Here is a 13,848-nt window from a genome sequence, read left to right as displayed (position 1 = left end):
GTTCAGCTAATTATTTATTTATTTATTTTTAAGAGATAAGCTCTCACTATGTTTCCCAGGCTGGTCTCTAACTCCTGGACTCAAGCAATGCTCTCAAAGTACTAGATTATAGGCATGAGCCACCACACTCAGCCTCTCAGTGCACTTTTGTTTGTTTTTGAGACAGAGTCTCACTGTGTTGCCTGGGCTGTAATGCAGTGGCATGATCTTGGCTCGCTGCAATCTCTGCCTCTACGGCTCAGCCTCTAGAGTAGCTGTGACTACAGGCACACGCCACCACACTTGGCTTTTTTTTTTTTTTTTGAGATGGAGTCTTGCTCTTGTCACCAGGCTGGAGTGCAGTGGTGCAATCTCGGCTCACTGCAACCTCTGCCTCCCGGGTTCAAGCGATTCTCCTACTTCAGCCTCCTGAGTAGCTAGGACTACAGGTGCATGCCACCACGCCTGGCTAGTTTTTTATAGTTTAGAAGAGACAGGGTTTTACCATGTTGGCCAGGATGGCTCAATCTCCTGACCTTGTGAGCCGTACATCTCGGCCTCCCAAAGTGCTGAGATTACAGGCGTGATCTACTGCATCCAGCCAATTTTTTTTTTTTTAATTTTTAGTAGACGTGATGTCTCACTATATTGCCCGTGCTAGTTTCGAACTCCTGGCCTCAAGGGACCCTCCCACCTCAACCTTCACAGTACGAGGATTACAGGCATGAAACACCACACCCGGCCCTCTCCATGTATTTAAACCACGACTATATTGATGATTCCTAGCTTATAAAACTGTGAAGTTATCACTAAGATTCCCTGAATCCTCATGCACTGTTGTATTACATGCATCCGTTTGTGGCAAATTTACGGTAAGTATATAACAAGTACTGTGAAACTATGACACAACTATAAACAATATCATGTAGGGGTGAACTTATTTTTATATAGGGGTCCCTACAAATAAAAATATGGAAGATACTGTTCTATGCAAAGTTTATTTATCCAGTTATTTCAAAATAGCAATCAGAATAAATTCATAGTAAAATGAATAGTGTTACTGTTCCACAAAACACAGAATCAACTTTTCAATGGAATTTTTAAAAAATCATTTAGGTTTCTAAAGTTCACATCAAAATGTGGGTCTCAGGACACAAAATACAAAATAAATACACATATTAATTTTGTAATTATTAATTACCTATAAATAAAATCTAATGAAATGGTGGTGTAGAGCTACCTTGAAAATGCACAGTCATCTCTAAAATGTTTTTAATTACCATTTTCAAATGACTGGTTTTCTTTAGATTAGAACAAAGCTTGATTATCCAATATAAGAAACTTACCTCCTGTCTTCACAAAAGAATTATGTTGGTGAATAAAGACAGTATCTTTCTCAAGAATTTTAGTTGATACAGATAGCAAAAATACAGGATTTTAAAATCCTAGAATCAAAGTATATTCCATAACATCATCATGAAATTAAAATACTCTACAAAGCCCCCTCTAATTAGACTGTTAAATTACCACTGAGAAACTGATAATTTAAGTGTAATTTTTAAATCCTGGCTTTTTAAAAGCCAAAAAAATCTTTTAAGTCACAACATAAAGGCTTACACAGAAAATAAGGAAAGGGAAAGTGGCATTGATTTATTGAGTGCCCTGATTTAAAGACATCATTTCATTATCTGGACAACGCTATGAAGCAGGCATCACTATCCCCAGTTTATAAATGCAGAAGTGAGACTGACAGCAGTTGAGTGATTTATCTGAGATTACAACCTAGTTAAGTAACATTGTCAGGGATCAAAATTTATGTTTTCTGGTACTGTGTGCCAAATTAAGTGCATCAGACTTGTAACAATAATTTTAGTAGCTCATGGACCATCTAGGTGTTTTTCCAAATGGCTAACTTTGCTCCAAGTCTAATCTTCACATAAAATTCTTCTTGCACTTTCCTTTGGAACTTAATATCATTCTATAATTAATACTGGAAAGTCTGAACTCTCTTTGGCATACACGTGTGCACAAAGATACAGGCACAATTTACAAATGTTATCTGATGATGAAGTTTAAAATTTATACATTATCTGATCATGAAGTTTTAAGCTATTCTTAAAAATAACTACTTAAGAATTTTACATTCAACCTAATTTTTATAAAGTTATATACATATAGTCATATTCATATGCCACTCCTGCCTATGCTAAGTAAATAAAGCTATTTTGATGTCATTATAAATTCTACAAAGCTGAGAATAACACATTTTTATAAGATACAAAATAATGTGAATACCCATTCCACAAATTGATTTTTTTTAAATAATTTACCTAAGGAGTTGAAAATACTAATTTAGCAAACCCTGCTCAGTACACATTAAAATCAATATCTTTTGCTTTAAATATAATCCTATATTATAATGATTTGATGATACCCTGTAGCTACCTCTTCCATCACTCTGAAAGAGATACTTTGTTTCCTTTTTAAAACCTTGCTTTTGGGCCTACTCAACATAAATTCTAGGAAAATGTCAAACAAAAAAAGTTGTGGTTTAAAAAAAATTGTTTTAGTAAGATATGATCGGTTTTACTGAAGTTAACAAACCTTTATTAAAGGCTCAGAACTTAGATTTATATCTGCATTTAACCATCAATTTAATTTTCATAATCATGTAACCAAAATGTAAAATACAAATTTAAATCCCAAACAAGTCTTCTTACAGGAATTTTACATAAAATATATACCAATTCAGAACAGATAGTTTCATCTATTAAACATTCTCATAAGGCCAATTACCTAAATAAAATAGGAACTAAGGGCTATAAGTTAGGGACTAGTAAGACCTTCTTTTCACATGCAAAAGGAGAAAACACACTTGTGTTTTATGTGCACACCTGCACATGCGCGCACACACACACACATACATGCACACACACAAGCCTCAGAAACCTGAAAATTATCTACTTACATTAGAAGTGAGCTTTTTGCTCCTATTTTGTGACCTACTGAAAACACCCACATCATTCTTCCAAAAAAAGACATTTCTAAAACATGTGTGGAAAAGCTGGACATATATTAGGTAGTTCAAAGAAAAGCAATGATAAAACATTGAGATATCTGATTTAAAGTGAAAAAGAATTTATTTAATTTTTGCCATATCAGGACAACAAAGCAGCCCTTTTATGTCACCACTCATTAAAAGGGCATTACAAAACATTAACATAATGTAGTAGCCCATGTTTTCTTTCAGGCATTTTCAAAGGGCATCTCAGACCCACAATATTTTCTATTGGGTGTGCAAAGAAAACAGTGCTGCAAAATCATTAGCAAGGCAAAATAATAATGGTTCCCTTTTTATTGAAACATCAGTTTTATATTCTGAATTTAACATTCCTAGATATGCAATATTTAAGTGTTAGGATATTAGCATACTATCAGCAATATTGGGTTTAATAACTACTATCAAGCAACTGATTTCTAATGCACACAACATAATTGGATAGTATTTGAATAAGAAGATGGCCTGAATTTTGCCCTCAAATGCACAAAAAGAATTTTCCATTCACCATCTCAAAACAGTCTTTGGCCTTGCTGAATAATAACAGAGCTGTTATTTTACTGTGAAGCAAAATAAGCCTTCAAGTGTCCCTTACTTGATCTTAGAAGGTCAAATTCTCTGTCCAACAGTTCCTCTTCTGTTAACTTAGAGAAATTATCCTCTCCAAAAGGATTCCACCCTGACATATCAGGTGGGTTGCTGATGTTCTTCTGATTTGTGAAATTTGCAATGGCCTCTTTATCAGCAATTGGCCTATAGTAATAATTGAGAAAGAAAAAAGAAGATGGAAAGAAAAATTAAAATTAATAAAAATTTATAATGCCCTAGTTCATACTTTATAAACACGTACAAAACCAAATCATTTCACTGTGACAGAGATGACAGACAAGAGCATGAGATAGAGAGAGAGAACATGTGGGATCTAGATGACCTCCATAAGGTATATTAGCTCCATAATCACCTACATAAGGTACACTAGCTGTGTACCCTTGGGCGAGTTCCTTAACTGCCTGCTGTAAAAAGGAGTAATAGTATCCACCTCATAAGGTTACTGAGAAGATTAAATAATACACATAAAACAAAAACAACAGTATCTAGTAAAAAAATAAGCACTTAATAAATATTAACAGTTATTATCATAGTAAACAAGCCTTAAAGTAAAAACCAGTCACCTTATCAAACAGTATCACTCTAAAATCACTACTGAATACAGTGATCAAATGCCTTGGTTATGCTGGGACACACAATAACTTTCCTTTTGATAAAGGTATTCCCTATAAACAGCTATCAACGAAAGATGAATTGCTAGGACTGCTTTATAAATTAGCTAAAGTTAAATGAGAGTTATTTTGTATATAATAAATTATTTATAGCATTTAAAGTATCTAGACTTGGAGCCTGAGACTACTGGTTCTATGAAAATTAGGGCTCCTGGCTTTTAAGAGAAGATGAGAATCTAAAGACTTCTTAACCCAAGAGTTCTTGTGTACTTCTCCCTCGACCCAGCCTGGAAATACAGTCATGTACCACATAACAACCTTCCAGTCAGCAATGGACCACATATATGATGGTGGTTCCATAAGATTATAATGGAGCTAAAAATTCCTCACCTAGTGACATCATAGCCATTGTTAACAGCATAGCACAACAGATTACTCATGTGTTTGTGGTGATGCTTATTTGAACATACCTACTGGGCTGCCAGTTGTATAAAAATACAGCAATACAACTGTGTACAGTACATTTTTGATAAAAAATGACTGTATTACTGCTTTATGTATTTACTATACCATATATTTTTTTAGTTATTTTCAAGTATTCTCCTTCTACTTATTTTTTTAAAAGTCAACTGTAAAACAGTCTCAGGTCCTTTAGGAGGTACTCCAGAAGAAGGCATTGTTATCATAGGATATGACAGCTCCATGCCTGTTATTGCCCCTAAAGAACCTGCAATGAGACAAGATGTGGAGGTGGAAGACAATGATACTGACGATCCATACCCTGTGTAGGCTCGGGTTAATGTGTGTGTTTGTGTCTTTGTTTTCAACAAAAAGTTTAAAAAGAAAGAAAATTAAAATTAGAAAAAAATTACAGAATAAGAATAAAAAGAAAGTATTTTTGTACAATTGTACATGTTTGTGTTTTGTTATTATCAAAAAGTCAAAACATTTTTAAAATTTTTAAAGTCACAGTAAACTAAGGTTTGTTACGGAAGAAACAATTTTATATAAATTTAGTGTGTCCTAAGTATATAGGGTTTATAAAGTCAAGTCTATAATACAGTACAGTAATGTCCTAGGCCTTCACATTGACTCACAACTCACACATTGACCCACCCAGAGCAACTTCCAATCCTCCAAGCTCCATTCATGGTAAGTGCCCTAATCAGGTATACCATTTTTTTTACCCTTTATACTATGCTTTTATTCTACCTTTTCTATGTTTAGATACAAAAATACATGCCATTGTGTTACAACTGCCTACAGTACTCAATACAATAACATGCTATACAAGTTTGCAGCCCAAGAGCAATAGGCTATATAATAAAGCCTTGGTGTGTGTAGTAGGCTATACTAAGTTTGTGTAAATGCACTCTATGATGTTCATACAACAATGAAATTATCTTATGATGCAATTTCTCAGAACATGTCCCCATTGTTATGCAATGTATGGCTGTATAGCATAAGAATGAGACAATGTAAGAAAGCTAAGAACGCTATTAAGTTCCTTTCATAAGTTACATCCAAATCCTCTAACAGTAGTAATAAAGGGAGAATCCCAGTGTTCAAAGTAGTATCTCAATTTCACAAGTCTTAACTGATTCCCTAAATTTACCTAACCCTTGAGAGCTCATTGTACTTAAGGTGCCATTGCCACCACACAGGTCTTGGAAGAGGGGAGAAAAAGGCAAAAGTCATTGAATCCCTTAGTCAAAGCCCCTTCAGCATATCTGAGCCAACAATAGACTACTGAAATATTTACTGAAGGCTAACATGTAACAGAGGAAAATAAACATAGTAAGTTACCTACATGTAGATAGACTTGCTTAGTAAATAGAACTTAGGTATCTTAATTTAAGAAACAATTCAATTAAAATCCATTCTGGAGATATGTCAACTGCCAAGGTCTGAGCCTGCCTCCATGTGACAGTCCCATTTCTAATTCCAAAACAACCTTTAAGGACTTTCAGAGTCCTTAAAACACAGATCAGATGTGTTTTTACCCAGAAAATTGTATTGAAGAAAAAAACAAAACAGATCAGAGCAGGTAAAACTCAGAGAGATGGGCATTCCCCGTCCTGTCTGTCAATGATTCCTTTCAGAACTTTCTGATTCCCTACATGAATCACCCTCTTCCTATTCCCAAAATGAATTTATGGGTTCTCACTGGCAGACTGTAACTCAATAGAGTGTCACCTTAATCTAGTTTAAACAGATATTAAAATATGTCTACAAGTTATCTGGCGTTCCTCCCTTCAAAGGGTGAAACCGAATTTCACTGCCCTTGAACATGAGCTAGATCTAGTGACTCAATTCTAACAAATAAAATATGGAACAAGTGGCAGCTCATGACTGCCGAGATTGGGTCTAAAAAGACATTTTGGATTCCTCCCCACACTGTCTCTTGGATCACTGACTGAGGGAGAAACCAGAATCAATAATTCCTTGTTCAAAATCATCTTTGCCTTTTCAAAGAGAAAACTCAAGCAGTCTTTTGGAGAAATCCATGTGGCAGGGAACTGAAGCCTCCTGCCCAAAGCGATGTGAGTGAACTACCTTGTAAATACATTCTTTAGCACCAGCCAAGCCTTCAGAGGACAGCCAACCCAGCCTTACCAGACATAACTACCCTGCTAAGTCACTCCTAAATTTCTGATCCAAAGAAAGTATGTAAGATAATAAATGTTTACTGCTGTTTTAAACCATTAAGTTTTGGGATAATTTATTAGGCATCAACAGATAACTAATATAACAGGGCAATTATATCATAAGAACATAATGTATGCATAGATGATGTTTATTTTAATTATTATTGGAATATAAGAAACAATAATACTCTCTGATATTCATACTAAAGATAACATGGTAAAAGAGTAGAAAGTTTAGCAAAAGATAGTGGAAAAGAGAAAAATAAATCATTCCAACAAAGATAGTGACTCTTCCCCTCTATCTAATGAACTACTTGGCTTCCTATATTCTACTCAAATAGCCCTTATCCACTTACAGACAAACATTTAACCCCAATTCTCTTCTTCCACTGACTAGGCATAAGCAGGAACATTAGTTAGAGTTCTTTGTAAATTGTTATGGAAGATATTATACTCAACATACAATCTAATATTAAATAGATATAATATTAATGAAGCAGCACTGAGGCACCAAGTGTGGCTGGAGCAGTGTTCCCACATGACGTTCCACATTTCTAACCTTTAGTGGCTGAGTATATAATTTTTTCTACCATATCCTTAAATACATAATTTCACAGGTGTGGAGTAAAACAAGTCTTATGCACTTTCCCAGATACGCAACCCAATATTTCCTAACCTGGGGAATGCAAGATTATTTTTTTAATAAATTATTTTTTAATAGTTACACAGAAATTAGAAGTATCTAATGTATCAAACCTGTAATCTGTTGAACAGTATCACTACAAATCAGAATAAAACAGGCAGTGCTATAGTAATTAATATACATTACAGGCATCAGCACCTTGCAGTGTATGCCTCTAATCCTTGGATATCCAACTTTCTTTGTAATTTATCAGAAGTTTAGACAGATTTCCAATTCATGATCATCCATTCTTATCAGTGACATAACTTTGCTTCCAGAAGCTGATAGCCTTTTAGAATACAAAGTATAAACAATATATATGCTGTGTGAGAGAAGACAGTTTAACATATTTTCTACTTTCCAACTAAATACACTAGATTTGACACTTTTGATGCTAGTTAGCATCAGAAGTGGAAAAAAGCAATCGTCTAATTAATACAATAGCCTCATCAGCATCTTAAACGAAGCAATACCAAGCAGAATATCCTATTTTTAATGAGGAAAATTATTCTACTTATGTCACTAGTGGACTTAGCAAATTTATTACTATTTACATTTCATAGTTTATATTTTAGTGGATCTGATTTGTCTAAAATGTATGTTTTAATTTTATTATATACAATAATGTTACTAATTTATTAAAGAAAAAAAGCACTATGTGAATAAAGCAAAAAATTGTAACCAGAGTACATAAATGACAAAGAGTTTGGCAAATACTGATCTGGACCTTTCTTTTTTTTTTTTTTTTTTGAGATGGAGTCTCACTCTGTTGCCAGGCTGGAATGCAGTGGCACAATCTTGTCTTACTGCAATCTCTGCCTCCTGGGTTCAAGCCATTCTCCTGCCTCAGCCTCCCAAGTAGCTGACATTACAGGCATGCATCATCACATCCAGCAAATTTTTGTATTTTTAGTAGAGACAGGGTTTCATCATGTTGGTGAGGATGGTCTCGATCTCCTGACCTCATGATCCACCCACCTTGGCCTCCCAAAGTGCTGAGATTACAGGAGTGAGCCACCGTGCCCAGCCTGATTTGGATCTTTAAACTGGCCTTTGGCCATATACTGTGCTCTCTCCTTAGACAAAACGGTGCTAATTCATGCACCTGAATTCTTCCTTTAGAAAAGCAGTTCAAGGAATCGGTTCGTGTTTCTCTCTGTCTTCTCCTCCCTACCATACCTGCCCCACTGGTGATCTGTCTCTTGCATTGGCGCGCGCGCGCACACACACACACACACACACACACACACACACAGAGGTGGGGAGGTGTTCTGTAGCAAACTGCATACTTTAGCTCTCTTCTGAGATGCAGTGTACAAGTATGCTACTGATGCTGCTGTTTCTCATGCTCAACTCTGAGCCAAAGCTTATAGACACCTTTTCTCAGCTAATGTTTCAAATCCTTAAATAGCATTGTAGGAGATCTTCTTTAATGTTCCTGTAACAAAAGTCTAACAGCTCCTACCTCCTAGGTATCTATAAACATTAGGAGATTTTCATGATGATTCTTAATTACAAGATGCCAAAGCACCTGCCGCTTTATATCTAAGTTTAAGAAAATTTGTACCAAAGTTATTTAATTTATAACTCTACTAACCAATATATCTAAATATCCAAATTATACAGTTCCCAACTATGTTATGGTAACAGTATGTTTACTGTATACCATCCTAAAAATATATATGTAAAAATGTTTGTATCTATTTAAACTAAATTATATAATCTTTATGAATAAACAGTCAAACTAATTCAAGGTAATAACATGTAAGTAGCAAAAGTCTATAAGGATTTTTTTTCAAATACCTAAAGTCACTTGTTAGGGTGTTGCTTCTACTTACATTACAAAAAAATGCTTTTACATACAAGCCAATAATACCCTTAGCCCTAAATGTTGTTAGATGTCGCTACGCCTTACCTACAAATAGCAGTTGGCAGAATTAACTGAGGAAATGGAAGGATGGGGATACCAAGGGACCAGAAGACAGGACTAGGAAGAGAAAATGGGTGGCTCTACAGAAAGATGAATTATAAACTAATTTAAGAGAACTTAATGACCAACCATTCAACAATGACTTCCACTTCCACAATAATTTCCTTTGCTTTCACTAGAAAAATACTTGCCTATTGGCACTATAGGAGGAGTCCATTATGGTTCCAACCTGAGCTGGAAGTGATGAAGTGTAGGAAACTAAGGCTGGTGAGAACTCTTGAGGGGAGGTAAGATATTCAGGTGATGCCTGTTGTTGAGACGGCTGATGTTGAGCTAGCATCTGCTGTTGAAAGAAAGCCTGCTGATACTGCTGCATCTGAAAAAAGAAATATTATACAAAACAATGCTCCAGTCCTAAAGCACTGTCAGCATTGCATCTATTTACTATGTTCCTTCCTTTCACATTGGTGACAAAATCAGAAACCTAAAAAACAATGATCTGCAGGAGCAGCTCTATTACTAGAAAACTACAGCAAGACAAAATAAATCTCTTTGAAAAGTTGTGAAGCTAAGCTCACTTGGCCAGAATCAAAAATCCTCCTTTAAATATTTTAAGAAAAAGAGTAGCTTAAAGTCATTAATATATTCGTTGCTGTAAAAAAGGTCAAATAATTCTCTGAAGCAGATGCACTCTCCTTTTGGGTTTCATTTTTTTACTCAATAGGTATTTGCTGAATGAAAGAGATATGTGTGACAAAAGACTATAGGTAAGACATCATTTCCCTTACAAAATGACATAAGAGAAGTATGTTATCGGTCAGTTGCCATGTGCCATATGCAGGTGCATAGTTCAGTGCAATTTAAAGCTGCTTGAGAATATATGACTGTCTTTGATAAAATACATGTCAATTAACTTACTCAAATTGATTTTGAATTATTAAGTTCTGAATAATACCATTCATACTGTGAATTCCAACACCATAATGTATACTCAGAGAAATCTCTAGAAATTATTTAACAGTTACCATTGTAGGATACTGCGATGCAGAAGGCTGTGGCTGATATACCGAATGCATTAAAAACTGTTGTTGAAGCATCTGTTGCTGCTGTGTTGCATGTTGATACTACAATGAGAAAACAAACAATCATAAATGCTATTCATGCCTTTATTGTGACAGAGCCCTTTTTAAAAGTATTGATTTTACCATAATAATGATTTGAGAAATCAGTAGTCTAAACATCAATACAAAATAGCTACACTCTAAATTTCTATAATTTATTAATAGCCTTATCAGAATTGGTTTCAAAATTATCACAACATAACAGATTCAATTAAAACCATTTTTAGCGCAATTCAAGGATGTTTAGAAGAAAGCTACCGAAACACATTTAACACCTTTTCCTAGAAGATAAAGACCCCTGAACTGACCTCTAACAAGACCATTACGCTAAATCTACACGCTCCTCTTATCTCCCCTTCAGTGGCTCTGGGCATCTCATGGTCCTAACTATTCACTACCCTCCACTCTGGATCTATCAGCCAAAACCAGGAGGGTGACAAAATCTAAGACACCGTTACTTCTGAAAAGCCTATTATCACCTTTCCAACAGTAGCATTATTCGTCTGTGAACTCAAAACGTAACCTCAGATAACAGTCATTATAAACTGCCTTGCTTACTTGTGAATACTAAATGTTTCAGATGAACACTCTTTTCTTCATAAGGTCACAATGCAGCCTATTTTAGAGTACTCTTAAGTATCTCACTGATTGGAAATTAAATATATATTCTTTCATAATCAGAAAACTGGAAAAAGTGTTTACTTGAATCTAGAGTTCAAGGCGCCCATGATACAAAAAGGAATTCACTGATATTCAATTTGCTGCATCAATTTGATACTACTTCCATATTTAAAGAAACAAAAAAAATTACCTGCTGCATATAAGCATCCTGAAGTAGGTGGTGGTGGTGGTGGTGTTGCTGCTGCTGCTGCTGGTGAGGATGACGATGCTGTAAATGAAGTTGCTGTAATCTCCAATCTCCCTGTTGCAGTTGCTGGAGTACTCTATGCTGCTGTGGTGGCTGCTGAGGAGGTCCCTGACCCAATAAAATTTCAGGGCCATTTCCAGGTCTTAGTGCCCCTAAAGACAGGTCCAAACACTTATATTAACATACTAATGATTTCAATTAAAAAGCTGGACTTCAACATGCTCATTTCAATAATAATTTAAGGCATTTATATCCTTATTTATAATATAGAAACTTCCATTTGCATAGAGTTTATAGGGATTTACTTTACTTATAATTACCCAAGAAACTTAATTTTGTCATCTACAATTCTGAACAAGTCAACATCTTAGAAACATTTCATGTTTCGGCTCTCCATGAACACACCATCCATGTTAGTTTTTCTACATTGCTCAACAATATCATGTACTATCATGAGTAAGTATCATTATCAGTGTAATTATCAGTCTAGAATGCCATTTTCCACCTACTGAAATTCTTACTCTTTAAAGTTCAGCTCATATCACTCTTCCTTGTTCCTTCATATAACACCTCCACTCAGTTTAGTACATTTCAGTCTGTCTTGCACATATTAATGGCTTACATGGCTATTTTCTAAACCAGGGACCATGAGGGAAAAGATGATGGCTTACTCATCTGTTAAGAGTCCCATAAAACCTTTTATACAAAAGATGCTTGATAAATGCTCACTGTAATAAGTCTATTAACACTGTCTCCTAAATGGATATTTATTTATAAGCTCCATAAATTATACCCCAGGCAAATCCTATACACTTTTAAAATTAACTATAAAGATATAGACTTAATGCAATACACTAATACATAATAATTTCTATATTCTCCTCTAATAACTTACCCTACATTCAAACGTAACTGTTCAATCCTAAAGGATAAAAAGAGTAGGGTAGAAAGTGCAAGGAGGGAGAGAAGGGTTTTTTTTTTTTCATCAATGTTAGTATCTTCAAACTTCCTCAGACCTAAGTATAACAGCTTTATGAAAATAGTTTTATAACTATTTCTAACTTTTCTAATAATAAGAAATGCATGTTCATTTTAGTTATCCTTGAAAATACTTATTCTACCACACAGATACAACCATCATTAGCCTTTTAAGTGTATTTCTTTCCAGTTGAAAGAGTATTAAAATAACTACTCAAAAATCATTCACCTTGAAAATTTTTGTTCTTTATTTTTTAAATTCACAATAATTGTACATATTCCTAGGATACATATTATGTACAGTGATCAGATTGAGGTAATTAGCAAAACCATGACCACAAACATTGTCATTTTTGTGTGTGTGTTGGGAACACTCAATATCCTCTTTCTATCTATTTGAAATTATAAGAAATATTATTAACTAGTCATTCTACAGTGGTGTAGAACACTAGGATTTATTCTTCCTATCTAGCTGAAATTTTATATCCTTTAGTAAATCTCTCCGTACTCCTCACTTCCCCCTACGTTTCCAGCCTTTAGTATCATTTATTTCCTGGAAAATAACAACAGCCACCTAAGTAACTTATAGGTTAAAAAAGAAATCACATCTAAAAGACAAGGTCAACAGATCAAAATCTGTGGAACAAAACGCTGGTAGTACACAAGAAACTTTTTCATTTAAATGTGTATGTGAAAACTAACAAGACAGAAAAAAGTAAACTAATGAAAATAAAGTCAAAGAAAATAGAAGGAATAAATTAATAATGACAAAGTCATAAAGAAATAGTGAAATAAACAACAGAGTTAATAATAAAACCACAGTCTGACTACTAGTTCTAGTTCTTTGAAAAGATCAATAAAAGAGATAAAGCTCTAGGCAAGTCCCATCCAGAAAAAACAGTGAAGATATAAATAAACACTGCAACGAGAGAAGTAACATACTATAGACATGAAAGTAACTAAAAATGCTATCTACAATTTTATGCAAATAAATTTGAAAATCTAAATAAAATCATTTTTAAATACATATATAAATCACAAACATAAACTCAAAAGGTAAAAAATCTGAATAAATCTGTAAAACTTAAAAAGTTGAAAATATGATCATGTTTCTAACTCTACAACATGTACCAATTCAGTTAAGCTCACATTTAAAGAAACAGAGCTTAGCTTCTTTTTCATAAAATATTCCACAATGCAAAGGTAAGGATCTCTTAATAAGGATATGAGTTTAACCAAAAATAAAAGTAAGTTTTAAATAAGGTTTATCCTATCTAAGCAAAGATGCTTCAATATTCAGAACTATATTAATGCCACAATTAATATATTAAAGGAGAGAATTACATGATCTTAAGAAATAAAAA

General features: G+C 34.3%; 1 protein-coding gene across 2 annotated transcripts in view; it reads right to left on the bottom strand.

The window, feature by feature from the left end:
* The window catches only part of BMP2K (BMP2 inducible kinase), a 129,747-nt gene that overhangs the window by 33,903 nt on the left and 81,996 nt on the right, over positions 1-13,848 (bottom strand). For both annotated transcript variants that reach the window (XM_017540040.2, XM_017540041.2), the window contains exons 11-14: positions 11,450-11,658; positions 10,543-10,641; positions 9,709-9,893; positions 3,633-3,790 (exon numbers count right to left, since the gene is read on the bottom strand). In XM_017540040.2, the coding sequence (XP_017395529.1) occupies positions 3,633-3,790; positions 9,709-9,893; positions 10,543-10,641; positions 11,450-11,658 (651 nt within the window). The remainder of the gene's footprint in view (positions 1-3,632; positions 3,791-9,708; positions 9,894-10,542; positions 10,642-11,449; positions 11,659-13,848) is intronic.

Source organism: Cebus imitator, unplaced genomic scaffold (assembly GCF_001604975.1).
Source record: "Cebus imitator isolate Cc_AM_T3 unplaced genomic scaffold, Cebus_imitator-1.0 Scaffold123, whole genome shotgun sequence".
Taxonomy (NCBI): Eukaryota; Metazoa; Chordata; class Mammalia; order Primates; family Cebidae; genus Cebus; species Cebus imitator.
The sequence above is the reverse complement of the archived record's forward strand: the minus strand, read 5'-3'. Positions and strand labels throughout refer to the sequence as shown.